Here is a 14,510-nt window from a genome sequence, read left to right as displayed (position 1 = left end):
CAAAACCACCACTGGCCATAGAAGGGATTTGCCGATTTGAGATTTAAAGCAATAGAACATCTAAACATTGCATTTTGTTTATGCCACCTTTGTGAATTTTACATTATACTAACAGCAAACCAGAACTTTGTATAATCCTTTTCCTTTCGTGGAATTCAATGTGTTCCACTCCAGGTCCCTTGGAGTGTTCTCTCACCCAAATCAACATGTTCCTCATTGCATTTTCAAATAATCTTTTAAGCACTTGAACATAATTCTCATACACAAATGTATTTATTTTGCTTTTGGTGAGTGGTAACAGCACCAAATTGGTATTCACACCATTGTACAGAGTAGAAAAACAAAACAAGGCTATACCAGAGAACAACCCACAGACCATTGCCTTTAAATGTGACAGCCTTATGTTGAAATATTGCATGACAAATCTAATTAAACATATAGTAGACAGATAATTGGTGCCTCTATCATATCTCTGAATACACTAACCTTTATTCCATCCAATCTCTCTCCCATCAGGGTGTCCTCAACATTTATCCAACAGGGAATAAGCATACATTTCAAGCTTCAACCCCCTTCCCCATTCAAACATAAGTTAACATTTTTCACGAAACTTCTGTACTAGTTTTTTCACTGCTTACGACCTCTTAATATTTCAATCTCAGTGGAAATAGGCTAGAGATGCTGAGAACATTCCTTACTAAATGGCCATTGAAGCAATACACAGAAAGCAAGATTCCATCCTGCGGCACTCACAATATTTGATGTCAAACAGCTTGATCAATATGCATTCATTGTATTCAGCAAAAAATAGTGGAACATGCCAAGAAGGCTGATTGACAGTACTTATAGGAATAGTTTGACTGTGTCATCAAAAGAAAGGCTATAATCAGTAAGAACTCAGAGGTGCGAGGCGGGTGGGGAGAGAAGGCTGGGGCAGCTGCAGCAGTTAGTCAATGTCCATCTCAGGCAGTTTGTTGCCCTCTGCAGATTCAGGAGCCACCGTGCTCCCTGCTGCACCCTTCTCTGGGCTGCCTGGCTGGGCATCTGTGTCTTCCTGTCCATTAATAGGTCCATTCTGCTCTTCCTTCTCATCCTTGGGGATCTCCACTTTGGGCTTGGGTTTTGAGACGATAGGGTTGCAAGCTGAGTAAAGCTCCTAAACAGATGGAAAGAGGATGTTAAATGAACTTTATGAAATATTACCTAGAATGAAATAAAATATTTGTGAAATGGTCTTCCTTCCAAAACATGGTAATTGTGACAAAACGTGCAATGTCTAGTGCAGAGAATCATTGTACTATCTAAACCGCTTTGAAAAATATTTTCAATATCTCCAACTATTGTATTTTCAGCTGGTGTATAAAACCGAAAGATGCAAACATGAAAATGTAAGAGCAAAAAGCATAGAAATAGAGCACATAGAAGAGATCTACAACTTCTTAGACTTGCTTTCAATAAGAATGACAGATCTACAACTAACATGTGTGTGAACGTGGTCAGGTTCGCCCCCCCCCAAATGTATATATTACAGCATTAAGTATATTAAAAAGGAGCTTTGTGTAGGAATGGTCTGGGCATACCCCAACAACAGAAGGATGCCGGTCAAAAATATTCACATGAGTAGACCACTGATGGCCAGCTCATCTTCCTCAGGATGAAATCATCCTCAATGGACTGGCCTGCCCGTTCCCCAGACCTGAATCCTCAATGAGGAAATAGTAAACCTTTTTGAAACTGTGTTTGAGGTGGGGGTTTTGAAGTGGTTTTTTTCTTCTCCAATTTATGCTTTGGCCACAAATAGGAGTATACAGTGAGTCCACAACATTATTTGGGTACGAGTTGACAGAATATGAACATTAAAAAGTGAGCTTAGGGACATTCTGAACTTTGGATGACCATATGCCATATTAGGACCTGGAGTTGTCCCCGACCATATGACCTCACCAGGCAGAACCGAGTCCTTGACAGACTATACAAACCTATTGTCTGCACTAACCTTTGTTTTCGCCTGAATCTCGTGGACTTTGATGGCAGGCTCCTGGGTAAAATTCTGTTTGCTCTGCGCATTCATTTTGCTGTTCATCCAAATCATGGCGTCGTTCACCTGCTTATCCACCTTCAACATCTCCAACTCGTCCAAATGTTCATACTGCTCCTCCTGGGTGTCAAGACAGACATAAGGAACATTTCAATACTGGGAGACATTGAGATATCATTACATGTCCAGTGACTCAGTTGATAAAACTACATGTGCACAACTATGCAATAACAATATCTTAGAAGTTACCTTTGTTTTGTAAGCTTCTACAATCTTCATGTACTGTTGGATATGCCTTCCGAGTTCATCAAATGCTTTTGGTCTCTCCTCAGCCTCGATGTATCTTTCCAGGACGGGCTGCCCAAGTTTCTGTCGAAGGGACATTTGGTTCAGTCACATAACAAAATACACACCCTAGAATCAGAGACAGGAATTGACTGGCAATGTTACCTTTAATTCAGCCAGTTTGTCGATGTACACTTGTTTCTGTTGGTCCTCGCCGTCATCATACAACCAGTTCTCTGTGTCCTCAAGTCTTAATGCAAAGGTGTCTCGGTCCTACATTTAGTAAAAACTTTTAGTAACTCCACAATACATGTAAAGGTTACCGTAATTGCTGGACTATATGCCGCTACTTTATTCCCACGCTTTGAACCTCGCGGTTTATACAATGACGTGGCTAATTTATGGATTTTTCCCGCTTTCACAAGATTCATGCCGCCAAAAAACTGAGCACCGTCACATAATGTGACAAAATCGAGCGCGCTCAAACTTCCCATCATTCTGATTACGGTAGTAATTTTGTCACCCTCATCATGGCAAAGACACAGAGAAATGCATATGATGCAGCTTTCAAGTTGAAGGCGATCGATCTGGCTGTTGGAAAAGGAAAGAGCTGCTGCACGGGAGCTTGGCCTTAATGAGTCGATGATAAGACGTTGGAAACAGCAGCGTGAGGAACTGAGAAATCCTTCACTAAAACGGGCTGCATGCGAAGAGCAACTTATGGTCAAGTCTGCCAGTGGGTCCTGACAGCGTGGAGCATTGTCAAAAAAATCCACTATCAACGGGTTTCGAAAGCCTGGACTGCTGCGTGTTGAAGGGGCAGCATGAGCTCAGCGGGGTATTTGCCTCCGGATGAAAGTGACGAGAGCGACAATGAAAACGATCCAACGTCGGATGAAGCAATTCTGAGGCTATTCATCTCCGACACCGAAGGAGATGACTTCAGTGGTTTCAGTGCACAGGAGGAGGAAGATAGTGACCAAGTTCATTTGTTTCAATGAACCGGTAGGCACCTGCGGCTTATAGACATGTGCGGTGTATTTATGTACAAAATACATCTTTTTTAATAATTCAGTGGGTGCGGTTTATATTCAGGTGCGCTTAATAGTCCAGCAATTACGGTATATAATACACTGGGAATAATACAAATAAATGTGTCTTAGCCTTGCTGTTAGCTAGTGCTTTTCTACTCAGCCAGCTTGAGGGAATATACTCACAGATTCACTGACAAACTTCTCCAACACTCCGTGCAGTTTGTCCCTCATCTCATAGACGTACTCCTCTACATTGTTCTTGGCATCGTTTCTCTCCTTCTCCAGCTTGTCCTGCATAATCATCTTACCCTGATGTGGACACAAATATACATTTGTATGCACTTACTACTTACTAAGTCGCTCTGGATAAGAGCACCTGCTAAATTGTAACATTTAAATAAAAACAAATGTGTTACTTTCCTTCCTACTATACAACTCTCAGTGGACACAGATGAACATGCTTAAGCAACCCATTAAACCTAATTTTACAGACAAAAAAGGTTGAGAAATTCTTTATACTGTACAATAGTGGTATGATATACAGTGTTGCATATTAAAATTATACCTGTAAAACAATAACAGACAATAATACATGGTTTATATCAATACAGGACAGGTTTTCAACTAATGAGAACAAAATTCAGAAAAATATCCTGTCTCAGTGATGCTAAGCCAATCAGATAATACTGGAAAAAATGTATTAATGTTGATACTAGTTATGGTGTCCTAGAACATTACCTCATTCTCCATGAACAGATTGACCAGGTCATTGGTTAGTTGCCAGGGCAGGCTGTTTTCGATTGGGAGTTCAACAGTCTTCGTTTTCACTTTGGGTTTCTTTGCCGATGGAGCGTGATTCTTCTCCTGTTTTCCATCCTCCGATGTCTGAAATAAAACACACACACACACATATATATACACATTTATAAGCCAATATAGATACACATACATATTATATAGATATATATATATATATATACACACACACTACATTTTAGGTAAATGTGCACTGGTCCCATACCTTTATCATGAATACATACACACAAAACACATCCCCCCAGAATGTTGAAAATATGTAGTCAGTCAGTCACCTCCATTTCCTCAGTCTCTGACTTCTTGTCAGCGTCATCTTTCTGTCCATCACCTTTGGCTTTTTGGTCATCTTGTTCAGTCTGCATCTTACTCTAAAGAGACAAACATTGTATTAGCTCTCCATTCATGTGGCGTTAACACCAAACGTTAGCTTGACATCACAATGCACAGATGGTCAGATAACACAAGAAAAACAAGCAGGCAAAGGACAATACAATAATATATTTTCTGAAGCAGGTTTAACTTGTTGAGACATGACAGATGAATTAGTTGCCCTTTTACTGAATATGTCTGGGTTGATTCATTGTCCAATAAATTGGGTGTGGGTAAAGTATAGGCATTATTGCCGATGTAGCCTAGGCTTCCAGGCCTCCCTCAAGTTGTTCTCCAGAGCCTGGGGAAGTTCATATTGGAAAAGTGGATATGAGTGGAGCGCTGATTGCCAGCGGCTGCTGACTGATTGGGTGTGAGTAGATGATTATTATGCAAGCATACTACATTTTCCCCCATGAATATTTATCATTTGGTTGAAATGACACGACCCCACATGGGCAACAAAGAAAATGATTGGCTTTCGGTTTCCAATCGCTGCCTGTTTGAAAGTGCCTATTCTAATTGTTGGGAGGGGCAAACAACTTGGATACCCTCCACCTTCTTTTGGCCTCTTTGACAGGAACTTCCACAGGCTTTTATACCGAAGATGAGGTGAAAGCCTGGTAGAGGCCATAGCCTATGTAAGCGCTGTGCGAAAACAGTACACACAAACCTCCTCTTCCTTCCCGGCTGGGTCTGTCTCCATTGGCTCCTCTCCCTCATTAGGTTTCAGGAGCTCTACTAGAGAGGCACTGGACACGCTGAAGACCCCGTGGACATTCACCCTGACCTTCACCTTGACCTTTGAACTTTCACCATTTGCCTGGGGAACCACTTTCTGGACGATGAACTGACCTGACGAGATCACAAGTGGAGTATTAAAAGACACCCAGTAACCTGGCCCTCAGAGACAACCATTAAAAGTACAAAATGAATTGAACAGGTGCAAGCTTATAGCTTATTAGAAGCATTTAAAGTTTCAGGACTGTTTGTTCTGGTACCTATTGTGGGGTCCGGGTACGGCAGCTCTTTGGGGTTGTTGTAGTACGCCTCCAAGGAGAAGGGCTCTCTCCGGTAGAATGTCAACACTTTGGAGAAGGGTGCAGCATGGTTCCTTGGGAATACCTCGCAATCACTGACAGAGGAGAGTAGACCAGAAGATGATGTGAGTCACTGCCAGTCAGAGTTCAATAAGCCAATGTGAAATGTGAAGAAGATATCATTACCTTAACCCCTCCTCTGCGGCAGAGTTCCACTTCAAGGATATGGGATAGTGGACAACATCCGTGATGGAAAACTCTCTGACTTTGAAGGCAGGGGACAGGATTGCACACTAAGGAGATAAACTACCTGCATTATAATATGTTCGCTAAGTGTTTAACAACTGTACTTAATGGTATGTCAACAGGAAAAGTTATTACCTGCTAATTGTTTGTGCTATGCCAGTAAACATCAGGTCAACAACTACAGCGATACCGACCAGTTCCATGAGTGAGAGGCATGGGCGTGCCATTTTTAGCCATTTGATGAAAAAATCATTGGGGACAGTGAGTCATGACATGATACCTGCAGTGCACATCCTCTTGCGACAGCCTCGTCTGCGTTTAATGTCGTGCTCAGCTCTTTTCCAAAGAATTTGCTGACCCTTTCTTTGACGGCAGGGATCCTGGAGGCCCCGCCCACAATTTCCACAGCGTAGATGTCTTCCTTCTTCAGCTCTGGACAATGTATGAAACATATTAGTCGTCAGATTTAAACAGCCAATCCAGGTCTTAGCAAGAACATGAACAGCCTGCGCTTGTGCACGCGGCTCAGGGATATTCCAGATACTATTACTACAGCTACTCACTGGCTTGTTCCATGACGCTGTGCAGGGGAGCTTCCACTTTGGCCAGAAGCCCTGCACACATCTCCTCAAAGTGGCCTCTGGAACAACAGTGGTCATGGGATATTAATAGATACCGTACACACATGCAGCTGCTTGTATCATGATGATACACATGCACCGAATGAAACCACTTCCTGAAACATGGCTTTTCCACTGTGGATGGCCAAATGTGTAATGTAGACGTACCGAGATAAATGAAAGGACTTGTTTTACGCTCCACTAACCTGTTGAGTTTCCCAGTCACGTCGATGTCATTCATGAAGCACTCGATGTTGAGTGGCAGATCAGAGGAGTTTGCGCTCATCAGCTTCTTGAGCTTCTCACACTCCTGGTAGAGACGAACCAGGGCTCTGGGCTTGGTCTTCACATCCAGCTTGTACTTCTTGCCAAACTCTTCACAGAAATGGTTCACCAACACCTCGTCAAAGTCTTTGCCACCCAATTCTGCGTCAAACGCAGAAGCTAGCATCTGAAAGAGAACAAAAACAATTTACTTAATGCCTTATTCTATCTTTTTTTTTGTGTGTGTTACGTTGTCTTTGAACATATCAAAAACGTACCTTGAGCTTTCCTTTGTTGAATGCACAGATAGAGACCTGATAACCAGAGTGGCCCAAATCTACAAATACCACATTTCTTGGTTTTTCCTCAGGGGCAGGGAGATCCTGTTTATAGATCCCATATGCCAGTGTAACTGGAATAGACAGAGAAATTGGTTCAGACCAAGATTTACATGGGATAACATTATTCAGTGTTGGCATGGTAATGGCATTACCTGCAGTGGTCTCATTCATGAGTCGTAGGCAGTTGAGCCCTGCAATCTGAGCTGCATCTATGACAGACCTCCTCTCTGCATCAGTGTAGAAGCTGGGGACCTGGAGGACATTAGGAGAAATTATGACAGTTGACAAAAAAAAACAGCCCGTGACTGCCTAAACTGTGTGTGCGCGCACATGTAACTGCATATTTTCTATAGGGCATAGGCATCGCTGTAGGCATGAGGGGTTGTTAACCCCAAAAAGAATACATCTACTTAGACAGGCGTGAAGATAGAGTAAAATTTCTTACAGAGATGACACAGTCAGCCACAGGTTTCTTCATTGCCGTCTCAGCAGTCTCCTTCAGTTTGGTCAGCAGCATGGCAGTGACTTGTTCAATGCTGAAGACTTTCTCCTCCTCCATGTACATCACCTAGTAGATAAATTGAGCAATGAAGTAAAAATGAATATCTCAAACCTGCTCCCTGTTTAGCCGCATCCTCACTTCTGATTATTTACCTTGATGCCGGTCATCCCAGAAGGCATCTGGGCCAGGTCGTAAACCAAGCTAGATTTTGCTGACTGGACGTAGGGGTCTAAGAATGCCCTGCCATGGAATCGCTTGAACCCTTGAACAGTGTTCTTACAATTTGTTACAACCTTTCAAAAAGAAAAAAGAACAAATGTCATGTTCAAATAACATGCTACTTTATTTTCACAAATGACTTATTAGCGATACGTCTTAAAACAAGGCTTACCTGGCCTTTTGCTGCCGCGCCTACTGAACGATTCCGTGGTCCAAAGGACACACATGCTCTGAAAAAGGTGAACAAGATCATTGATAAGATCCTTCCTTGTGTGCATGCTGCTTTAGATTCTATGGCATCCCATATCTTAGTGTGAATTAGCCTATGTAAAATTCAGAGATTGAGATGAGAGAAGTAAAGTAATCTATAACTTAGCAAGTCATCACATTAAATTGTTTAGCCCACATTAAGCTTGGGCAGTTTACCGTATATCAGGGTATTTTGAAATACAGACAGTATGATTTTCAACACTGTCAACAACAAAAAGGTGCGTGCGACGCCACTGCTTATAAGTTCTGACAAGATTTCTATCGAATATGTGCCAAATAGATTATGTTCAGCTCAGGGCTCCAACTACGCATTTGGTTTTCTAGCATTACAGCAGAGACAATCAATCCCCTCCTGGATCAAGATCTCTGCTGCATAAATGTATTTTGCACGTTAAAAAACTTGAACCCGAACATCTCTAGACCTGAAAATAGGTGTGCAGCGACGCTCCCCATCCAACTTGACAGAGCTTGAGAGGATCCGCAGAGAAGAATGGGAGAAACTCCACAAATACAGGTGTGCCAAGCGTGTAGCATCATACCCAAGAAGACTCAAGGCTGTAATCACTGCCAAAGATTCTTCAACAAAGTACAGAGTAAAGGATCTGAATAGTTAAATGTAAATGTGATATTTCCTTTTTAAACCTGTTTTTGCTTTGTCATTATGGGGTATTGTGTGTAGATTGATGAGGAGGGAAAAAACTAATTAATGTTAGAAGGCTTTAACTTAAAATGTTTTGAAAAGGGTCAAGGGGTCTGAATACTTCACACATGCACTGTACGTGCTAACAAAGTGATGGAAACACTAAAGTAACTCAGATATTACACATCCAACAAGTACTTGTAAACATACATTTCAATCTGGGACAGAATCTTGAACATTTGTTTTTCCAGTGTTGGACTTGGTAAAATATAGGGTAGCAACATCCATCTGCAAGCTTGTGATGTTCTTTTTGTTTTAGATTGTCCAAGATCCTCCACGAATGAAAAGTATGTGATGAATTCGATTATGATTCTTGCTAAATATTACATCCATAAAATGAATAGAAAACATCCTATTCAATATATTTTACAGTAGATTTAACTTATTCCTTTGCCATATTGAATACTATGCTCTGTAAGAATAAGGTAATGATACTCTTGTCTTTGAATGTAAAAACCCGGTGTTTCTGTTTTTGTGTTACAAAAATCTATACATCCTTGAAAATGTTAAGACATTTAAATGAGTATCTTTCAATTTACAGAATTTCTCAAATATATATCTCAATACCAATTGCTTGAAAAAAAACAAAAAAACAACTAGAAATATAATGTTATTTGCTGGACAAGGATTGTCCCGACTTTCAAAAGTGCCTGCATTGCTTCGACTGTTATTTCTGATTGACTGCATGCAAGTTTAAACATCCAGTTATTTCTTATCTATAGGAAAGCAAGTTTCACCGGTGTTATGCAATCAATTATTTCATTCTATCCATGCAGCCTGAAGAAGACTCTAGAAGTCGACAAGGTGTGACGTCATGACGTTCAGCTGTTTCTTTTGTTTCCCCCCTCCAATGGAAACGTACCTTACCCCTGGTTTAATGCTGCGTTCACAAGCTAGACGGATCTAGCAAACTCAGGCATGTAAATTTGCTAATTGATAGAACGCGGAACGTGTATAACTACAACCATGTAGCAAGTCAAAAAAATTTTTGTTTAGTTCCAACTAGCAACATATTTTCATTAGAATATTCTAAAATCCGCATAACAACAATTTGCGCATTTTTCCAGCAGATTTGTTTCCATCAAATTGACTAAAAAAAGGTTGTGCGTGTTGACTTGGTGCACATACAATTACCCTTTGCCGTTCAATTCCCTCGTACCATGTCACCAGAATAAGACCCTATATTTATTGGAAAGGCGCATTAAGACATTTACATTTTAGTCATTTGGCAGACACTCTTATCCAGAGCGATTTACAGCAGTGAGTGCATACGTTTTTTGTACTGGTCCCACGTGGGAATCGAATATTGCACTTTCACCACCCTGTGAAATGAATCAAAACTGGTTTTATCTGTAGCCTAATAAACTGCATGTTTTCCCTTCAGTAGTAGTGGTAGGACCACAAATGTCATCGCGTGACTCCAAGTGTACTTCGATATGATGGCTATGTTAATATTTGCGCATAAAAGCAATTCCACCGTAATTTCTCGCATAATTAATTTTATCGACACTAAAAGATACCAACTTGTCTAGTGTATTTTTTTTGTCGACGTCCGGAAGTTTAACGAAAAATGTTCTGTTGCCATCAGGCCGGTCATTACATGTTTTGTCCGACATGTACTTGCATAGGTTTGATGGAACCTGATTTATTACCGTTTTAGGCAGTTATCGCATGTAATTTGTCAACTTTCTTAAAAAAATATAAAAAAAATATAAAAATCGCTTAACAAGTTAATGTTAATATTGACTTAAATCTGACAGTAAGTGGCCAGTAGTGCCATAAACTAATTATATGGTATATATATATTTTAAATAAAGGTAAAAAAAAAAAAATTCATTGGATGGTGTACTTTACCACACAGTTATACGCACTGCAAAATTGCTAGAATATTCCTACCGGCGACTGACGGATGTCGTCATAGCAAGTGAGCCAGTACAGTAAAACGGTGAGCTAGCTAACTGGCTAACTATGATAGCAGGCGAACTCATAAGTAACTGCTAGTTTAATAGCAACCATTAACTAGTTCAATACACATGTGAAATAAATCCATCTGATAAAAGCGGGATGGTGAAATTAAATGGATTACATGGCTGCATTACGTTAGCTAGCTCGCTAACGTAATGCAGCTGAATTCACGTGCAGTACCCAGTACACACAACTGTTAACGAACTAGCTAGCAGCTAGTTGTCCAGGCCGCAAAAACAGAAACTGGCCACTCTCACAAACCAATTGTATTTGTCTCAAGTATATGGCTAGTCTAAACTAGGGAAACGAGTTTTAAAATATTTTACTTACGGTGTACTTCGGTCGCTGTATTCGTTAGCCACGGTCTCAATTCCTCCGGCTCGAGCTACAGCAACATAGCAGCTTTGAAAGCCCACATCAATTCCCACCACTGACATCTTCCACGCTAACGTTACCTTGCCTGTATTCTACTATTGTATGAAATGTTGACGTCAATAACTCCTTAAAATAACAGAAACGTGTTTGAATTATTTTTTGAAAGACGTACAAAAGTCAGTGGATATTGTTAAATCAGAAGTGTACTTCAATTCATAATCCGCGGCACTGTACTGAATAATCTGATAGCTGTGCACACCGGGCGGTAGATTGCAAGATCTACTTCAACTACAAGGTGGTTTTGTGAGTTCACGCGGAATCTCAATGCAATATCGCGAGAATTGAATAGTTCTCGATGGCTCTGGACCTTTCTATCAGAAAGATGTCGTTCTAAACCATGCATTTTTTTTACTTTTCTCCAACTAATGATATGTAGTACTCACATATGGCAGTATATTAACTGCTGCTAAGTCAAAGTTAGCATGTAAAATGCGTATATATTTTATATATATATTATATATATATTTTATATATATATATATATATATATATATATATATATATATTTACACACACACACACACACACACTTTCACGTTCACACACACACGTTCAAAAGTTTGGGGTCACTTAGAAATGTCCTTGTTTTTGAAAGAAAATCATGTTTTGTTTTATGTTATTAAAATAACATACAATTGATCAGAAATACAGTGTATGCATTGTTAATGTTGTAAATGACTATTTTAGCTGGAAACGGCAGATTTTTTATGGAATATCTACATAGGTCGTATAGAGGCCCATTATCAGCAACCATCACTCCTGTGTTCCAATGGCATGTTGTGTTAGCTAATCCTAGTTTATCATTTTAAAAGGCTAATTCATCATTAGACAACCCTTTTGCAATTACGTTAGCACAGATGAAAACTGTTCTGATTAAAGAAGCAACAAAACTGGCCTTCTTTAGACTAGTTGAGTATCTGGAGCATCAGCATTTGTGGGTTCAATTACAGGCTCAAACTGGCCAGAAACAAAGAACTTTCTTCTGAAAACTCATCAGTTCTGCGAAATAAAGGCTATTCCATGCGAGAAATTGCCAAGAAACTAAAGATCTCGTACAACGCTGTGTACTACTCCCTTCACAGAACAGTGCAAACTGGCTCAACCAGAATAGAAAGAGGAGCGGGAGGCCCCGGTGCACAACTGAGCAAGAGGACAAGTACATTAGAGTATCAAGTTTGAGAAACAGACGCCTCACAAGTCCTTAACTGGCGGCTGAATTAAATAATAACCGCAAAACACCAACAGTGAAGAGGAAACCCCCGGGATGCTGGCCTTCTACAAATTATGATGGACGGTTAGTGCTATCCAGAATCCTTGGGATGTCCCTAAACTCTAACCCCCTGCAGGAGGCTGATGAGGGGAGGGCGGCTCATAATAATAGTCGGGAACCGAGTGAATGGAATGGCAACAAACACATGGAAACCATTGGTTTGATGTATTTGATACCATTCCAACCTTTGCCACGAGCCCGTCCTCCCCGATTAAGGTGCCACCAACCGCCTGTGAGTCTCTTACCCCTTGCTTACCTTAACCCTTACCTAACTCTAACCTTAACTCTTACCTTAAACATTTTAAAAGTCAACTTCAATGGGGTAACGTCAGAGTTGGGCCGTCCCACGGATCCCCAATATCAAAGATCAATTATGGATAGTCATTTTCAGCTACCTACAGTATATAACCTGTCTTGAGTTTTCTGCTCATATTGGAATTCCCTGCTATGTGTTGCTCTGGTTGTCTGCGTCTAATAACATCTGTAAATATTTTAAATCAACGCTCAAAAACCTACAGCTTGATATTTATAGTCAATATTTTTCTGTTGTTCAAGGCTCAAACTCCCATGATTCCATTTGGCAAAACCAATCCCACCATTACCAACCGAAATTGCACTCAGGTTTGCGCTTTCGAAATAGCCTATGGTCTTGTTCAACATTGCAGGCGACTGAGAAACATGCATCATAAATAACTATTCATTATTATTCTAGATCAGTCAGCCATTCACAATTTAACCATGATGCATTACTGTTTTGATCCTCTCGAACACTGTAAACGTTTTATTCGTTCCAATATAGGCCTCCAGTGTTATTGGTTGTACAGTCACTGAAGGTGTGTTTGTCTGTTATCATTGAAAACACTATTTTAGATGCCGCAGGTTTAGCTACTTAGCTAGCTAGCATTGCTAACGTTAGTACCCTAGATACATGCTAAGGGACTAGGATTCCGTAAGGATTTGCCTGTACATTTCATTCATAATAAATGTTGTGTTCTAACAGGCCTACATGTTGTTTGGACTGTTATTTAAGACAAGATGTAATTGTTGCCCAGGGACATGTCCCCCCCGCATTCTGAAACTGCATTTTTGCCCCCCCCCCCAGTTTAAGCATTGGAATATGATACAAAACGCAGTACCGGTGTGCTTTAGGACCATGTGAAAACCTCAGAGTGGTTGGGTAGACTGTTTGGAGTGTTTACCCTACTGGATTTAGGACTAAGCAGACACCACAGAGCGGGCTGACAGGCTGTGTGAAGGCAAAGCTTCTGGAATGCTGGCTTGACCGGCATGGGAGAGTTGAGCATGGTTCAGTGTGTCCGTGTTGTGCTCTTTCACCGAGTTGTAAACAGGCAGCTGAACAGAAACTGGCTACTCTTTAGTTGACTGATGTAGCTGGCAAGGTAACTGCTGTTTAACTTAAAAGAAACATTTTTTAACTAGTGTTTATTCGCAGTGCTGGGATAGTATTGTAACTGACATGTAACATTAGCTAATGTTTCATCCCCTCTCGACTGAGGTGGATGAATAAACTATGCTTGTGAGTAGCTACCACAGCCAGGTTAGCTCTAGTTATCTGTCAGATAGAAAATATGAGGTGGCTATTATCGCTATCTAACAGCAGTTGTTTGTATGGACATGTTTTGTAGCCTTTGTTTAGTCCCGTTTCAGAAGTATATCAACTCTCGCCAGTTGATGTACCGTTAGAGAGAGCTGGCCAAAAGTTGGCTTACATTAGCTAGTATTTTTGCCTCAATCAAACTAGACTTGAATCAAATGATGAAACCATCGGCCAAATGATTGAAGATTGATATTCTGATGTTTTTTCATTGCATTGTGGGTTGCATTAGTCAGTATGGCAATGTAACTTTATTGATCTGTCAGTTTCCCTAGGTAATTCCCCATTTTTCACACTGACACAGTCAGTAATAAAATTCTCTAGCATTGCAGGCTTCACTGTCATGGTGCACAGTAGAGGTCTGAGCGGGACAGATTTCATCATCCCGCTCCCACCCGCACCCGCTTTCTGTTAGACTCCCTCTCCCACGAGCTACTGCCCTCCATTTGGCAAATCTGACCTCCTGATTCCTGCTTACAAG

At 40.8% G+C, this 14,510-nt stretch overlaps 1 protein-coding gene across 1 annotated transcript; it reads right to left on the bottom strand.

Moving 5' to 3' along the window:
• Positions 1–254: 254 nt before the first annotated feature.
• Positions 255–11,402, bottom strand: LOC109872612 (heat shock 70 kDa protein 4). Its single transcript, XM_020463907.2, has 19 exons — positions 11,040–11,402; positions 7,947–8,004; positions 7,708–7,848; positions 7,499–7,621; positions 7,206–7,305; positions 6,991–7,124; positions 6,655–6,899; positions 6,392–6,468; positions 6,109–6,260; positions 5,769–5,875; positions 5,544–5,677; positions 5,216–5,397; positions 4,449–4,541; positions 4,096–4,242; positions 3,541–3,666; positions 2,489–2,596; positions 2,288–2,407; positions 1,997–2,158; positions 255–1,156 (listed from the first exon to the last, which is right to left on the bottom strand). Exons 1-19 carry the CDS (start codon positions 11,144–11,146, stop codon positions 947–949), a joined length of 2,526 nt encoding a protein of 841 aa, XP_020319496.1. The 5' UTR covers positions 11,147–11,402; the 3' UTR covers positions 255–946.
• Positions 11,403–14,510: the final 3,108 nt, after the last annotated feature.

The sequence above is a fragment of the Oncorhynchus kisutch genome, linkage group LG28, assembly GCF_002021735.2.
Source record: "Oncorhynchus kisutch isolate 150728-3 linkage group LG28, Okis_V2, whole genome shotgun sequence".
In the NCBI taxonomy this organism is placed as follows: Eukaryota; Metazoa; Chordata; class Actinopteri; order Salmoniformes; family Salmonidae; genus Oncorhynchus; species Oncorhynchus kisutch.
Note: the sequence above shows the minus strand (reverse complement) of the source record. Positions and strands in the feature narration are given on the sequence as shown.